The 16,666-nt window shown below is 37.6% G+C and overlaps 1 protein-coding gene across 2 annotated transcripts in view; it reads left to right on the top strand.

The window, feature by feature from the left end:
• The window catches only part of ST18 (ST18 C2H2C-type zinc finger transcription factor), a 169,403-nt gene that overhangs the window by 125,589 nt on the left and 27,148 nt on the right, over positions 1 to 16,666 (top strand). For both annotated transcript variants that reach the window (XM_066563087.1, XM_066563079.1), the window contains 5 exons: positions 895 to 1,029; positions 2,771 to 2,861; positions 4,358 to 4,462; positions 5,588 to 5,793; positions 9,030 to 9,241. In XM_066563087.1, coding sequence (XP_066419184.1) covers positions 895 to 1,029; positions 2,771 to 2,861; positions 4,358 to 4,462; positions 5,588 to 5,793; positions 9,030 to 9,241 — 749 coding nt within the window. The remainder of the gene's footprint in view (positions 1 to 894; positions 1,030 to 2,770; positions 2,862 to 4,357; positions 4,463 to 5,587; positions 5,794 to 9,029; positions 9,242 to 16,666) is intronic.

Below are 16,666 nucleotides of genomic sequence, written 5' to 3'. Positions count from 1 at the left end.
TGCTGTTGGCAGCCAATCACAGATGGAGCTAAAACCATCCTCAGCAATTTATGCGGCCACTTCCTCCAGATTTCTCACAAGAGAATTTCTGGACCAGAAATCATTCCTTTCTCGCCCAGACTTTTGATCCTGCATTGGAAATCAAATAAAGGTTTTCTGACCAGTGCTTCTTGCACAATTCTAGGTGCTTGAAACAGAATTTGGGAGGCTGTTACAGAGTGGTAGCAGTGGGGCTGGGCTGAGACCTCGCCTTTGAAAGGGTATCGGCTGCTCCATGTTTTCAGTGTCTTTGTGGGCTGCTCCACAAAGCAGCACTGCCATGTGTACCAGAGGGAGCTGCTTGCCTTGCCTCTCAAATGTAAAGTGGCATGTATTCAGTTTCCTAACAAAGAACCTACAGCCTAGAGATCTGTGATATTTAAGGAATGGCTTCTGGTTGAAATGCTTTTTGTTTGTTTGTTTATTTGTTTCACACCTCAGCTTTTATTTGGTTGTCCCAGCTTCCTGGAGTCTGACATTAACAGAGCAAAAGATTGTTTCTCCTTTTTTTTATTTATTCCTTTATAGATCTTGCTGTTGGCTCATGTTGCCAGTTTTCTGGCTTATTGGATTGTGGCTTCTGTCCTGTTTGAGGTTCTGAATGGAATAAATGATACTGCAATCCTAAAGCTATATAATTTAGCACAATAATGGCATAATGGGAGCGGGAAAGAATTGTTTAAAGGACACTGTGGAAACCTGAAGTGATGTTTCAGTTGCATACATCCCTGTTAAAACTTTGGACAGGAATAAAATCTGAAGTATAAAATAGAGAATATCATACAGCTAGGATCACTCAGCTGAGCACAGACAGGGGCTAAACCCAAACAAAATCTTTATCTGCTTTCTCTGCAGATTCACCCAGGCCTGAAAAGAGAGAAACCAAATGCCCCATCCCAGGATGTGATGGCACAGGGCACGTGACTGGGCTGTACCCTCACCACCGCAGTCTCTCAGGCTGTCCACATAAAGTTAGAGTGCCACTAGAAAGTGAGTATCACCACCCTGGAGCCCAGAATAACAACTGGATCTGTCTCAGTATTGTGGGTAGTATGTGCTTATGCTGGAGAAGGATCCCCTTTTTTCTGCATGAGATAGCAGGATGAGACTGGGAAAGAAGCCATCACCCCTTCTTTGCTCCCTAGCTCATAGCACAGCCCTGTTTCCTACACTCATGCAGCTCAAGTGCTCCTCAGCAGCATCCTTACAAACAACAGCAGGCTCCTTAGGTAGCCTGGGAAGAACAAGATCAGACAGCCTATCCCCATGCTGCCAGCAGACCTGCATGCTGCAGTCCCATGAATCTTCAAGATGTTGCTCACTCACACCTTTGCTAAGGCACAGACATCTCCCGCTTGTTCCGGAGCCGAGGCCTCGTTTGCCGCAGCAGCGCACGGAGGCTGCTGGCTCTTACTGCCAACAGATGAGAGGCCTGGGCATGCTTATGCAGAGATGTTTTTAGCATCCCCCTTACTGCTGAGCTCAAAAAGGTTATTTCCATCAGTACATCCCAGTGCTGGTCACAGCAGGTCCCTGTCTTGTGACAGTATCACACTAACCCTTTTATGCCCAGTCTAGCCTGAATTTCTCTGCTTATTTCTGACTGTGCTGCTCTGATTACATTGGCTTGTGTGTATGTGTGTGTGTGTGTGTGTGTGTGTTATCCTGCAACATGATGCAATGAAATGCTGCATAGTAAGCCAAAAACTTAATGTGAAACTACTCATTTAAACAACCTAGTTAGTCAGATTGTTCTTTGTGGTGGTATGCTTAACAACAAATTGAAATGATATTTGCACTTTACCAAAATCCTCTTCCTAACTGTAGCTCTCCCCTTTTTTTTAAATCTGGTACTAAACTGTATTCATGGAAACATCTGCTGAATTAAGCAGGCTGCATTTGGAAGTCCTTAGCAACATTAACTTCCTAAAAACTTAAAATTAACAAGTCCTTGTTAATTATCATACTTCCAATTAGATGTGCTCTGTCCTAATGGGAAAAAAAAAAAAGATAAAAGAAGAAGTTAGAATTTGGTTCCTGGCAGAACAAACCCGTGGAATGAACAGCCAGCTTTTGTGAAACACTGTAAGATGTTTTATGTTTAACATAGACATATCTGACAGTTTTAGCAAAGGTCATCCATATCCAAGGGCATTAGAAATGTACAGGCAAGACTTTGTAACTGCTGCTGAGAGTGTAAGCTGATGCTTGGAAATATTACTGTTTGGTCCAAGGCACTTTCAGCACAGCTCAGATGACCAGAAGGTGTAATGTTCAAAGGGACATAGTCAAATATCTGATAAAATGTATAAACAGCCTTCCTGTACTTGAGAGCTTTCCTTCCCTGGGACAGAGAGGGATTGCAGCCCCATGGAACACGTGTGGCCCAGGGCTCCTCTGTCACCTGCCTTTTCTAGTGTTAGTGGTATATCAAGGGCTTCGTGATTTAGCATCTTTGCTGACTTCCACTTATGTTCTTTTGAAGTCTGTAAAAAGAATTCTGTGCATGTGGGAAGCCCCACCACAGTAATATAGAAGTAAACTGGTTTATGCTGGAGGCACCATGGTCACTGTGTTGTTGTAGGTCCTTTGCTTCCCCTATTCTTTTGTGATAAAAATGTGAAAGAATTGAGAATCTGAGTTCAAAGAGGATACGTTTGTTTTTTTAAAGATATGTGTTTTTAATTGATGCATTTTATTATCAACTTTTTTTTTTTTAATTTCTGTTTAGTTCTTGCCATGCATGAAAATGTTTTAAAGTGTCCCACCCCAGGATGCACTGGAAGAGGACATGTCAACAGCAATCGCAACACACACCGAAGGTAGACCAGAAAAATTCCTGTTCCACTTAAAACCTAACACGTACTTGGGAGTGAATTGATAGGCACATCTTGGAATTAGATGCTATGTACTACACTGAAGAGTGTCTGTGAACTGCAAGGGCAGCCTGTATTATTTATAACCAAATAATTATGTTTAATTCCATTACATAAAAAATGGCTGCAGCACAGAGGATGGCAAATTCCACTAGTATTTTCATAGATGAGATTTAAAGCTACAATTTCATCACAGTCCTCACATTGAAAAATCATCATGTACAAGGGGAAGGAGTGAAAAAATACATTATTATTGCTACAACTGGAAAACCCAATGGAAACCAAAACCCATTTATTTTGCACCACTACATGCTAGCTGTAGACAGGAACTTCCAATCAGGGTGCATTCCCTTTTAGCAAACCTGAAAATTTTAAGTGTACTATTTTGAAATCTGTTTAAAAGCTCCACTTATTATTACCCTCAGGAATACCATCTTCCTGCCTGGAACACTCCTGTCTGTTTAACATGCTGCCTGCAGGGAGAAAGTAAAATTGAGAAAAAACTTCCAGACAGGCAGCTGGGGAATCACAGCTGGACTGCAGGTGAGGCAGAGATCCACTCTCTGTCTCCAGCAAGCCACTGCTGTCAGCACAGCTCTTGTCAGTACTGCTTTCTTCTGGAAGCAGTATATTCCATCATACTGCTTCTGGGAAAATATAACGTCAATCTTAAAATCAAACTTGGGACATAAGAATTTCAAAACCAACTCTCCCTGTTGATCTGAATTTCTGTGAGATTTTGGGGTTTTTTGTTTATTGATTGATTTGTTACTGCACCAAAATTAAGTTTTATCATACTCTTAATACTAAAATTAGTAAGTCAGTCTTTATCAGACATATGAAAAGCTTGTCTACAAGAATATATAAGGCACTAGCAGATATTTTTCCTTTGTTTTTCCTGTTTTAAATCCCTAGTCATCTTTGAAGCACATCAGCTGTATCATGAGCAACCCATGAATAGGATAAGAAAACATGTTCTAATCTAATAAAACAAACAGGAAAATATAAGCTAGCACAACTCAAAATGATAAAATGCATTCTTTGGTAACAGTCTCTCATATATCCCTGGGTTTTTTCCCAAATTCACTTTCCTTTTAATCAGCAGGAGGCTTATATGCATGGTTTAGCTGATAAAGTAAATGTCATTTGTCAAAAAATTTACTAGTGACTTGCCAGACACAAAACATCAAAGCTGAACTGTGGAAAACTCCTACATGATTCAGTTTCCAGATATATCACCTAAAATACACAGATTTCACAGTTTTGCATTAAGGATTGAAAAACAGATGAATCTGGGCTATAGCAGCAGCAGTTCCCTTAAGTGCACAGACTATCAAAGTCACTAGTTTCCACAGAAAAACAGCACAGATCTCCTTTGCACAATAATTAATTTCAATGTATTTTTCTTGTTGTTTCTGTTCTTCACCTTTGCTTTTCAACAGCCTTTCTGGTTGTCCAATTGCTGCAGCTGAAAAGTTGGCAATGTCCCAGGAAAAGAACCAGCTCGAGTCTCCAAAAGCTGGGCAGTGCCATGATCAGACTCACAGGTAGGAGCCCTCACAAACCAGTTTCTCCAAACAAACAAACTCTTATTTATGCACAAACTCTGTTGATTAGTCCTCAGATATTTCACCCACTTCAGATTTTGGCTTCAGTGGTTACCCAGTTTTCCAAAATGAGGCTCTGCAAAACTATCTGATTCTGAAAATACACCACCATTTTTCTGTTGGTTCTTGTGCACGAGGCTGACATTAAAGACGAGAGGCGTATCTTTGGATAAGCAATCAAATATATCCTATTAAATATTGCTTCCAAACAACTAACCTGATCAGAACAATTCATAGAAATTTCTTTATTTTTAGTTTATTGGTTTAATTACTTTAATTTATATTTTATACAATGACATCAAAAAGGAGAAACACTTTTTAGTGCAATTGTATTTTGTCTGAGTTATATGGACCCTACAGACACGCGTAATTTGCACATCATTGGCACCACGACCATTACAACCTATTATATTCAGGTCTATTTGGGGACACTTTAATTTGTGGATTATTGACATGATCAGCTCTAATGGTTCCTTCAGAGCCATTACAGAATATTATGTCCATGTGTCTGCCAACTGCACGTGCCTTAACTCTACATATGAAAAGTCCTAAGGAAATTACTAAAGACAAGTAGTTACTGAACATTACCTAAATGGAATAACACACCATAAATCATTCGTTCTTCCCAAACAGCACAAGCAATTATTTCAGATCATCTTCTATTATATTTCTACCATACTCATTCACAGTAAAGTGAGAACAATACTGATCCAAAAAAACTAACAGCTAGAAAAAAAATCCAGACAAATTTTCAGAACTAAAGGAAGTGGCAATCTAGCAGTAAGTCAGTAACTTCCTTGTAAGTAGCCCAAACTGCTATTAAAGAATACTGCAATTTTTAATGTCCCCATCTTTTAGCTTGTGAAGTAGTCAAGGTACTTTTAGACTACTAGTCAGCCGCCACGTTTATGTTGTTTATTTCTTGTATATGCCCACCAATAAGTTTTGTATGTGATAATAGCACACTTTTTGGATTATGAGATGCAATCATATTCTATTTTTCAAGACAAGGTTATTTAAAGACATTCTCATCTTTCTCCTTCATTCTTTTCCTCTTCTCTGCAGGACAAATTTAGCAAAGCAGTCTGAGCTATCTCAGTTCAGTTACAGAGCTTCACAGCCAGTCACTTCCTCCAGAGGCACCCTGGGGAAAGAACAGGAGAAGTTTGGGAAAGTCCCATTTGATTATGCCAGTTTTGATGCACAAGTCTTTGGCAAACGCACAACAGCACCTGTGACACAAGGTCGAAAAACACCTCAATTTCTTGAATGTAAGCTCAAAATCCAATTTTCTCTTGAAAAAGGGGCATAATATCAATGATTTTTTTTCTTTTTGCTTGTTCTGCTTTCAAACTTCTAGAATTCTAAAAAGGTCTGTAGAAACTGTCTTTAATCATGTCTGTCTAGAATGTTAACTAGAATCACTAATTTGTGAAATATAGAATTTTGAAACACTAAATATTATCACTACAAAGTTTACTTTTTTGATGCTTCTTTTAAAAGCACTTATCAGTGGAAAAGAGGAGTAAAAAGGAATGTTTTATGTATTACCTGTTACCTTCTTCCTTGATTAAGCTGAGGTATCATTATGGGATAGAAGACAAGTCCCATGGAATGTGTCTGCACAAGGTGTAATGAACTGTACTACTGAGAAATCCAGGTTAAATTTTAAAGATATTGCAGGTACCACTTATGTGAATCTTTACAGGTATTATTCCTCCTAGATGAGCATGTGCCCCAGCTACATTAATTCCAGGCCTGGGGTAAATTTGCTTTGGTACCACATATTTCTGTACGAAATCATACACCTAGTGCAGTCATATCCAAAGCATCCAATTGTTATCAAGATTCCTCTTCTTGCATCTTTTACAAATTTTCTGAGGCACTACTCTGTAAAAATGAGATACCACAGTGCAAACACTGAAAGTTTATTGCAAATGCTCTTCAGAATTGGCAAGGTTCTGCCATTGAATTGACCATTGTAAAATATTCTTTAGTTTAAATAAACAAATAATTCTATTCCCATGAGAGAAATGGAAAACAAATGTTTCATTCCACCAAGACTGGGTTCAGAAGAAAACAGAACCAGAACAATGTGAAAAAAAAAGACTTTTTAATTGGCTTTTCTTTTGTTAATGACAAAAAGGAAAACAAAATAGGAAAATAAATTTTGTCCCACTTACTCCAACAAAGAAAAACATTCATAGTAAGGTGAACAGAAAAGCAAAAAAAAATTTGTTAATGAATAAATTTATATATAAGTTAATTATAATATAATATAATATGCATCTAATACTATAAAATTTTATATATCTTTTATATATTTATAAAATTTTGTATATTTTTATATTTATTTGTGTACATGTCTGAGTACACAAAAACACACATATACGTTTGTAGGTATCTGGGTTTTGTGTGTATATATACAAATACTCTATTTAAAATTGCAAATGAAAAGTAGATATTTATCTGACCTGGAAAATAGGCTTGCTTAAATGAAAGCAAATATATGCATTGCCAGCTTCTTGGGTGGCAGATTTTCCAATTTTGTTTGTAAAATTGAATATTCCCTCTTAGCTGTCTCTTTGCACAGATGTATGTCTATTTCACAGGTTCATTTCAAGGAAAAAAATGATTGAAATGTTTTTATACAAATGCAAATACATATATATGCAATTTATGTATGAAGTATATCAGAGCTGAAGTTTACAGCCTGTTGTTCTTGCAAAGATTGCAATGTGCAGCTATTATTTTAATGGAAAGGTGAAAGCAAAAGAGCTGGTGAGTGATTTAACTCTCCAGGTATACAAAAGTTGGCAATAAGAAGCCAATGATGCAGTGATGGGTTCAGAGTCCTATGTAAATATGCAGCCAGACAAAGCCCATCATTAGCCCTCTGTGGATTCTGCACTTTTAAATGTGGTTGTTTTGCTGGATTTTTTTACAAAACACACACCCTCTACAGCTATGGGTGTTTGTTGGTTTTTTTTGTTGGCTGGCTGGTTGGGGTTTTTTGGGGTTTTTTTTGGGGGTTTTTTTTGGTTTTTTGGGGTTTTTTAGGATAGGTAATGAAAAATGTGCTTTCTGGTCTTTAAACACAATTTAAATCTCCTTGTAGTAAGTGCTAAAAATGTAGACAGTCTTGTTTGTGCTACAGTGCTGTGCTTACAGAAGGGTAGATAAATCCCTTTTAATTTCCACTCGAGAACGGGAGGACTGGATCATGAGGCTTTCATGTATTGCTCTACTGAGATGCCTCTAGTGCTTAGAGAAATAGAATATAGCATTCAGCTACAGTCAAAGCACATAAACCAGCATTTCTTTCAGAGCATCCCAAGTTTGAGGGAAGATGAGTCCTCCAATGCCTTAGCATTAGAAAGCACTCAGCCAAAGCTCTACATCCAAAGGCATCCAGAGCCTTGGGGCTCAGATCTTTAGGGAATGAGCAGATGGCCATATGCAGAAATGTTCTTGATGTATCTGGGTGTAGGCTGAGAAATTGGATTTTGCTTAGTTTATCTTTGTAGGACACTGTGAGGGCTGCAGACAAAAGAAGTGATTATTGCTTCTTTAGAGCTGAAATCATGGTGCTGTGCTCTCCCTGCAACAGTTTATGCCATTTCAAGCTCCAAAATCCAGAAGAGAGAGCAGAGTTCTCTCGAACTGTTTTAGAGTAAATGCTGCTGATGAAGAAGAAAACAAGGAACCACACACACCACTTTTGTCTGTGAAAGTGCTTTTCTGTTCACCTGTTAGTACTTAATTTTCAACTGACGTCCCTGTGCTTAATAAATCTGTGTATTATTCCAAATATAGCCAACAAAAGACCGTAAACCAAGATCATATGTATGCTCATTATTTTTTTAATTGATTAAAGGATAGACTTAAATTTGTAAATATTTCCACAAAAGACTCAGTACTGAATGTTCCTTACAGGTAATGTTTTTATCTTATTTCTCTGCTTCATTCAAGAGCCTCATTTTGTTCTCCTTAGTCACATAAACAAAGCTATTTAGGTAACAGACTTATTCATCTAAGTAGAGTAAGCAGTGTTGTTTTAGCTAAGACTGGACAAGTCACTGTTGATTTTTTTTTTTGCACAATAGAGCTCCAAGAAGAAGCCTTCATAAGAGTACATTTATAATTGCATTTTTCCATTGGGGTGGTCAAATCACGATGGATACCACACTAATGCTTGCTCAGTCTTTCCTTTGACATCATTGTTTTTAATGCCTGAGTTAAGGATAAGTAAAAAATGAGTAAAAAATCTCAGAAGGTTTGTTGACAGATGTTTATTTCTCAAAAAAAAATATTAAATTACTGTGTTTCTGAAGACATTTTTACTGTAAGCCCTTACCGGCAATAGCAAATTGATTGTTTTAAAATGTAATCTTTGAATATATATATATATATTTTTTTTATGTATGAAATTGTAGTCTGAGAAGCGAAACTATTTAACGGGAAAAATTTCATACATGCAATTGCTAATCAAATCTCTCTTCAACAGCAAAGCATTTTTCAAATCCAGTGAAATTTTCTAATCGACTGCCTAGTGCTAGCGCCCACACACAGAGCCCTTGCCATGCCAACTCTTATAGCTACGGTCAATGTAGTGAAGACACCCACATAGCAGCAGCTGCTGCTATCCTGAACCTTTCCACCCGCTGCAGGGAAGCAGCAGAGATCCTCTCCAACAAACCACAGAGTCTGTCTGCCAAGGTAGGGTAGTCCAAGAACCTGGAGGGTGTGCTAGCTACTGAACTGTGCGAATAAACTGTCTTTCATGTTAGTGACTGCATTAAATCCCCCAAAAGGAGGCTTCTGTTTGCATGCTCTTTTGAAGAGAGGCAGAGAGAAAAAAAAAAAATCAGTAATGCAGTGACCAGTTCTGATAAAACTAAATAAATAGCAGGAATTATGTTGTTAATTCTTTTCATAATTGAGCCCTAATTACAAGGGGGGAGTCTTCTGGGAGGAAAAAAGGAAAAGGTTATTTGAAATCCAACAACAATCTGTGGTGGATAATGAATAAGATCTGTTTTAAGAGGGAATTTTTCTCCCTCTGAAACCTGCCATTAGTGATCATTTTGGAGACTGACTTAAAAAAAAAATAAAGATCATATGATTAATCAAGGAGATATTTTGCTAGCAATAGAACAGAACTACCTATGGAGTCTGTTGTGTTTGGAGCCCCTAACAGTTTGGCAAGGTGCAGAGGGGGGAATAACAACTGACTTTGGTAACATTCCCCTTTCTGCTGGCAAGAGTGGAGAATCAGGCCCACTGCGTTTGGAGATAGATAATTTGGGCAAGTCTGTCATAATGGAAAGCTGCCTAATTTTGTAGATGTTTGTGTGGCTTTCGTGTTTTGTTTTCTGCTCTGCATTTCCTCACAGATCTTTATGATTTACAAATGGTGCTGTGTGAGCTGTAAGCCTTATTTTCTGTGCCATTACATAGTGTTATAATGCTGATGAAAACAGACAAGATTTTCTTCTGATGACAGTGGTGTGGGAGCACTGTTGTTTATTATTTACATTAAAGTCACACATGTTCCACTGCAATGAAACTTTTGAAAGCTCTTTGTAGATAAGAAGGAGTCATTACAAGAACTTAAGGAGAAGTCACTGGGGAGTGAAAAGAGGTGCACTTGTCAAAACACAGAATAGCTGGTTTGCATCTTCAAAAGACAGATGATCTGTTTTTCTGAAAGTCAGTGTCACTCCACCTTATCCCTCTGTTATCTGAGCCTCACAAGGCTCATTCTGGCTAGGTGTGTCTTCCACAGCTGTTTATCTACATTTTGGTTGAGGGTTTATTCACCACTGCTAGGAGGTTAGCTATTATTTTTGGAGTGGAGCCATTAATTTTGCCACCAGCATAACACCTTGTCAGGTATTCTGAGGCTTGTGCCTTTGCAGAGTGCTATCTCCTACTTTGCTGCTTTTGATTTCCACTTGTGTGTGAAGTTTTGGACATTAAAATCAACATTGAGAGCTGCCACAGGGCAAACTTTTTTAGAGTGGTCACAGGTAGTCCCTGTTACTCACTATCTGTTCCAAAGACTCCTCGTAGAACCTCTCCTAATGACAAATCCATCCTTGATATCTGCTGCAAAAAAACCTTTTATCAGTCTTTAATAGAGACTTCTTCTAGTAGGGAAATGAAAACTGATGCCAATGGTTGGATTAAATTGCTGCAGCAGCCTTTGGCTGACCTCAGCAATAGACCTTTGTTGCCAGAGAAGAGCAGTAAAGGGACTAGGCATAACCCAAAGATTTTCTCCTGTGTACCTGCTTCACAGTTGCCAAATCATGGGGAAGGATTGAATGGAAGTGAACATAACAGTAATGATACAGAGGGGCACTTGGGGCACATAGCTGACTCCTTTTTCACAGCCAGGAATCCAGCCTGAAAGAAAATCACCTGCCTACCTTGCTATCTGCCTGCCTCCACTTTTGCCAGACTTTCTGGAGGGCATACTGCTACAAAACATCTGACAGAAGAATCAGAATTAGCTTCTGGCCAAAATACAGACAAGTAAGCCCCAAACAGATTTGGAGTCCAAAAGTACACAAACACATTTTTATATGGTTTTGGATATTTATTACCTTGATCATACAGGATTCAAACCAAAAAATTTGTGAATTAAGTTGCCAGATTCTCTTCAATGAAGACACTTTTTAATTTTAAAATATGAAAAAATAAAATACTATTTATCAGTGTTTCTGAATTGTTTTGTGGCTGGTGGTGGCCACAAATATAAATATTTAATTGCTAGAATATCTTACAAATTTTTAGATTATTAAAAAGCCTCTCTTGAGACTTTATCTGTGTTTGAACTACTCAAATAATGCAACATATTACTACAGAGTTAAATATTCCCTTTTTCTACTCGACAGCACACACATTCAACACATTTGAAAATAACTAAATATAACTCTGTGTTCAGAGCCCCATAGTATCAAGTGTCTCAGCCCTGCCCCTTGAAAAACCCTTTTATTCCTTTTTCTAAGAAAACCTGTTTAGCATCGTCCATACTTTAGCAGATCAAAGCTCCTGACTTGTAAAGGTGTTTGAGCATCAGGCACCCTTGCAGCAGTCCAGTCCTTGGTTCCTTACAGATGGGAGGCTATGGGGTGGTAGTACAAGGATATGTGAGACTGCAGAAGAATTCTCAGGCTTGCTGGAAATATTTTGCCAGTAGCACAATTGTCAGAGACGTAAAAATATTGTGCTTCTAAGTTTTAGAAGCAGAACTTAAAGTTCAAACATTTCAAGTAAGTGGCATTTTCTTGTATTTTCTCAAGGCATGCATATGTTGCCTTGCTTAAACAAGTGGGGAAAACAACAAAATGCTTTTTTAGCACAAGTGTGTTCCCAAGTATCTCTCTTTCTTTTTGTCTCTTAAATTTGATTTCTTGACCCCCAAAGCATTGTCCCTCTCCTAGAAAGTCAGATGGTTTACCCTGAATATTCATTCCTTTCCTGTATATACAGATAAAATTTAAATGAAAAAGTAAATGTATTTTATAGCATAGTTCCAAATTTCAATAATTTAATTGATATTCAAATATTTATTTCTCATTCTCTATATATCAGTTCAAAAGGGAGAGTCCAAGGCAACAGAAGAGAAAGAGAAATGTAGCAAGGATAGAGAAGTCACATTTTGCATTAACAGTTCCACTAGAGAGAAAAACTTCCAGAGACCTTATGTTCAAGGTGATCTGACAAATATCCCAAGTTTAAAAATAATAATTTAAAAAATAAGCCATTAAAAAAATACATTTATTCTGAAATGAGTAGTAAAATGAATCTTAAACCTTATCTATGAATTATGCATCAGTTGCATACAAAATAGTAAGATCATCAGATACTTTGATGAAATAATTATCAAAATAATTAATACTACATTAATGTTGCACTGTCTGAGCCATACAGCCTCGTACTGCTGTATGTAAACTTTTCCCCTGAATATAATCCCAACCAGGCAATTCTCATGCAGTCAGTATCCCAAGCAAGTCTCCTGGTTGTACTTGATTTGCAGTTTGTGTAGCTTCATTCAGCTCCCACAGAAGTCAGCAGAACGGTTCCCCTAGGAGGCTTAGCCTGCAGTTTCTAGTTCTGTGTAAGAATCCACATCATCATAACTTCCAGGGATCTCCCCTATTTACAGCTCTCACCACACATGTCTCAGTGAGGTAGCTGCAGGCAATAGTTTATCTGTATCTGCATCACTACTGCTTGCCAAACATTTTGTTGACTGTTTTGGTGTTTTTCCCACCTGTTTAGACAAAATGACATATGCACACTATGCCTTTAAATAAAACAACAACAAAAAAAAATACAAAAATAAAATCATACTTGCTAAAAATGTTTAAAGTTTAAATTCTAGTTTTTTAACAAAATTGTGCCATCTCTCCGTTCTTGGATACTGATGACAGTGAAAATTGCATCAATTATTTAAAAACTGTTGTTAGCACTCAGCATGTTTTTCAGGCAGTACTTTACTCCAAATACCTTACAGCCTAAATACAGGATGAAAAATCATCCAAGAGTAGCACTAGGTACCATCCTGTAATACTGCTGTGCATATTGCTCTCTAAGTACCTTCTTGGCTAGCTTTTTTTAATTTGTGAACAGCTTGGGGCTTAAATTGTGACTCCATTTTTGTCTCAGATGTTGTTGGGCTGTTACAAGTTTTCTCATTTTGACCCAAATTAATATTTTCATTTTCTGCAGAAGTACTCAGTTGCCTAAATTTAAGTGTGAAGAATTGAGGACCTGGTGCATGTGTTTTGTTGGCTGGGAATAGGAAAGATTGTACCATTTGGGATGGACTTGTATCAAGAATATCATTCACACGGCAAGATAGGAGTCTCATTTACTCCCAGTACCAGAACTTAAGAGCTCTTTTGAGCTTTCCAAACCAGACTGAACTGCTGGGGGAATGCAAAATCACTGATCATGTTGTTCCTTTGGACTTGATTAGCATTAAGTTCGATGGCTGACACCAACCAAAGAAACCATGAATTTTCTTATATGTCATGGCGCAATGTCCCTGATGTCACAGGTTTGAAATAAGATACATGCAGACACAATAATTTACTCTTTCTGATCCAGCTGAGATAAAGCTTAACTTGTAATCATTACTGGAGACACACTGGAGAGTATTAAATGTTATGAGTGATCAGATGGTCCAAAAGCACACAAAAAAAATGCAGGATAAATTTGACACAAAAGGCTAGCATCCTTTATTGTCCTAGCTGTTGTAATTCAGTTCTAAGGACAGGACCTAATTAAGTACTAGAAAATATTAAGTCCTAGAAAATATTTATGTCATAAGATAAGGCTGAAAAAAAGATTGACTTTATTGTATAAAGCAGATGGGGAGTATAGAGACTTTTTTTGTTTTGTTTTGCATATTTATATTAGTCTTCATTTTTGTTAATTAATTACTGTTTGTACCTTATCTTTTCACTGAATAGCTACTTGAATAAAGAAAATGTGTTCCCATCATTTTTCTTTAATTTTTTTTTTCTGGAATCCTTTTACCAGCTGCTTGTAAAATGTGAGGTGGGGGGATTAGACTGTCACTTATGAGGTACTAGGTAAGAAGTAACCTGAATTTAATTACTATGTGTATCCTATCATGCTCATTGATTTTTCTTCATTGTTTCAGTGGATATTTTCCTGATTTACACCAGTGTAAATATAAATGTGGGTAAGATCAAAATTAGACTGCAAAGATTTACACAGCTTAAAACAAACATAAGTTAGGAAGCTAAAAGATACATTTTCATCTTTGTTTTGCTTACAGTTTTAAGGAATAATCAGAACAGTTTACATTGTTTTAGTAGCTGTATTTTAAATATGTCATGATAAATGGATAAATATAGGCCTGTTCACACATGCACTAGAGTCAACAGTAATAAGATCTTGCCTTCACTGAGGAGAACACAGCCTTTATAAGCTTGAGCTAAGCATAGTAAATGCCATTTTCTGTCAGCATGTCAGAGCACTGCTCTAACAGTTTTTCCCATTTGCCATTTTTGTCTTTTTAGTTCCATTTAAAAATTGATGTAAAAATAAATGTGGTAAAGCAAGCAAAGGAGACATATTGAGAGGAGGGTGGGATCAGAGTAGGAATGTAAACTGGAGCAATAACTCTGACTTCCCTCTTTTTGCTCTGCCATTTGGAGTTTGCTAGGAAGGCACCAAAGCAATAGCTCTTTTATACCATTCTGAGTAAAAAGCCATGCTGTGAACCTGTGATCAGTTCTGCAATGGGCAAAGGGGGATATTTTTCCCATGACTTTATTTAATTGTTGTGTGCATCTGTGAGCTCACTTAAACCCCATCTGCACACTACTTCACAAACACACTACCCAGCCTTTCCTGATTGGAATTAGGTATGTGTTGGACAGCCCAACTTCTACATTAATTTCAGGCAAGTGTTGAGAAAGCTTTAAATATCCATGATAGTAAATGTTCTGCTTATCAGTCAGAGCTCCTTGTGGAGGTTATTGGTATCTGTTTCTCAGAGAATGATTTTCTGATATTATTCTATGTCAAGTTGCATTAAGAAGGAAACCTTGATTGTTTTTGGTCCTTCTTGCTGTTGCTGTTGCCTTCTGAGTAGTTGATATTTTGTCAGTAGAGAGAATCCACACTATTTATGGGTTTTGCACTATAAAACTACTGCAGCCCAGTCACATGGCTTCCTTTCCTAAGCCATCTGTCACAGAGGTCTGGAATTTTATGTGAATGTTGGTTGTGCAGACTTAACCCAAGTTTTTTTATTATGAAAAATGTCAGCAACTACAATATTTAGCATTTTACTTTACATTGGTCATTAAACTTGATTACTGTAGCTCTGTTTCATTGCTATAGTTACATATCAACTACGAAGCCAAAAAACACTGGGCGATCATGGCAGAGCTGTATTGTCAGATCCTGGAGTGTGTGCTTGGCACTGATATAGTTAATATCTTGGATTTTTGTAACTAAGGTTTATTAATGCTGGTATAAAAATGTATTTGATATTATACAGATGGCATAAGATGTTGTGGTTACTAAGTTATTATCCAGGATAAGCTGCACTGTCAAATTCAGGGCTTAAAACTATCACAGGAGATTAAACTATTTACTAAAAAGGGGCAGAAAGATATAACAAAAGCGTCTTAGTATGAACATATTAGAAGTGTATTTACTTCCCATAAATATAATAAAACATCTCTCTCTTTAAGCTGTGTGATTGAAAATGTGAACTTGGCTGTGTGGGAGAAGCAAACATAAGAGGTGCCTGAGTTTCTGAACCAGGGACAAGCAGATGGCTTGCTGGTGCTTCTGACTAGGTGGGCATCTGCATCAGGCCCATGGAAGCAAAAGGGAGCCATGCTGGCTGAGTGAAGACAGGTTGTCAGGCCTTTAATTGTCATCTACCACCAATCTTTTCCTTCTGATTCAGAAAATTTAATCAATCACGTTTTACCTTTAAATTAGTCATCACTGGCAGTGGTAGAAGGCCAGGCTGCATTAAGGAAGCTCCACCCTCAGTCCAGCCAGTGTGGCCACACCACACTTTCAGCACAGGGGAAGAGCTCCCTGTTTCACCATAACTCTTAAGATCCTCAAGCAAGGACAGGTTTGACTGCCCTATCTTTAACAATTGGATGGTTGACTAATCATCATGCCCCAGGAATATTTAATGGTCAGAAGAAGAAAGGGGCTCCTCCTGCCAATGTCTTTCTGAGGAAGAGGTCTAAGAAAGACAGACAAACTTTCCCCCTGGGCATACCTGACTCTTTTCTATTTACAACACAACATCTGGGTGATTCACTTACACCATGAGTTTCCCATTATATTACTCAAGGTAGGAAATTTAGGTTTATACAGCTGTCTCCTACAGTTATACAGCACAGAACACATCTTCCCCAAATTCCCAAGTGTTATCCAAGCTTTGTGGTGATGCAAATTAAAAATAGTAGTGATGACAATGAGCAGCGTTAATTACAGTAGTCTATGTGTAGATCTCTGATATGGCAATTTATCTCCATAGTCTTCAAATGTTTTCCACATTATTCAGGAAAACACTGAACTAGACTACTAAGTAGTCCTCCAGAAGCCACATTTCATCTTTTT

Source organism: Molothrus aeneus, chromosome 1 (assembly GCF_037042795.1).
Source record: "Molothrus aeneus isolate 106 chromosome 1, BPBGC_Maene_1.0, whole genome shotgun sequence".
NCBI classification, from domain to species: domain Eukaryota; kingdom Metazoa; phylum Chordata; class Aves; order Passeriformes; family Icteridae; genus Molothrus; species Molothrus aeneus.
Note: the sequence above shows the minus strand (reverse complement) of the source record. Positions and strands in the feature narration are given on the sequence as shown.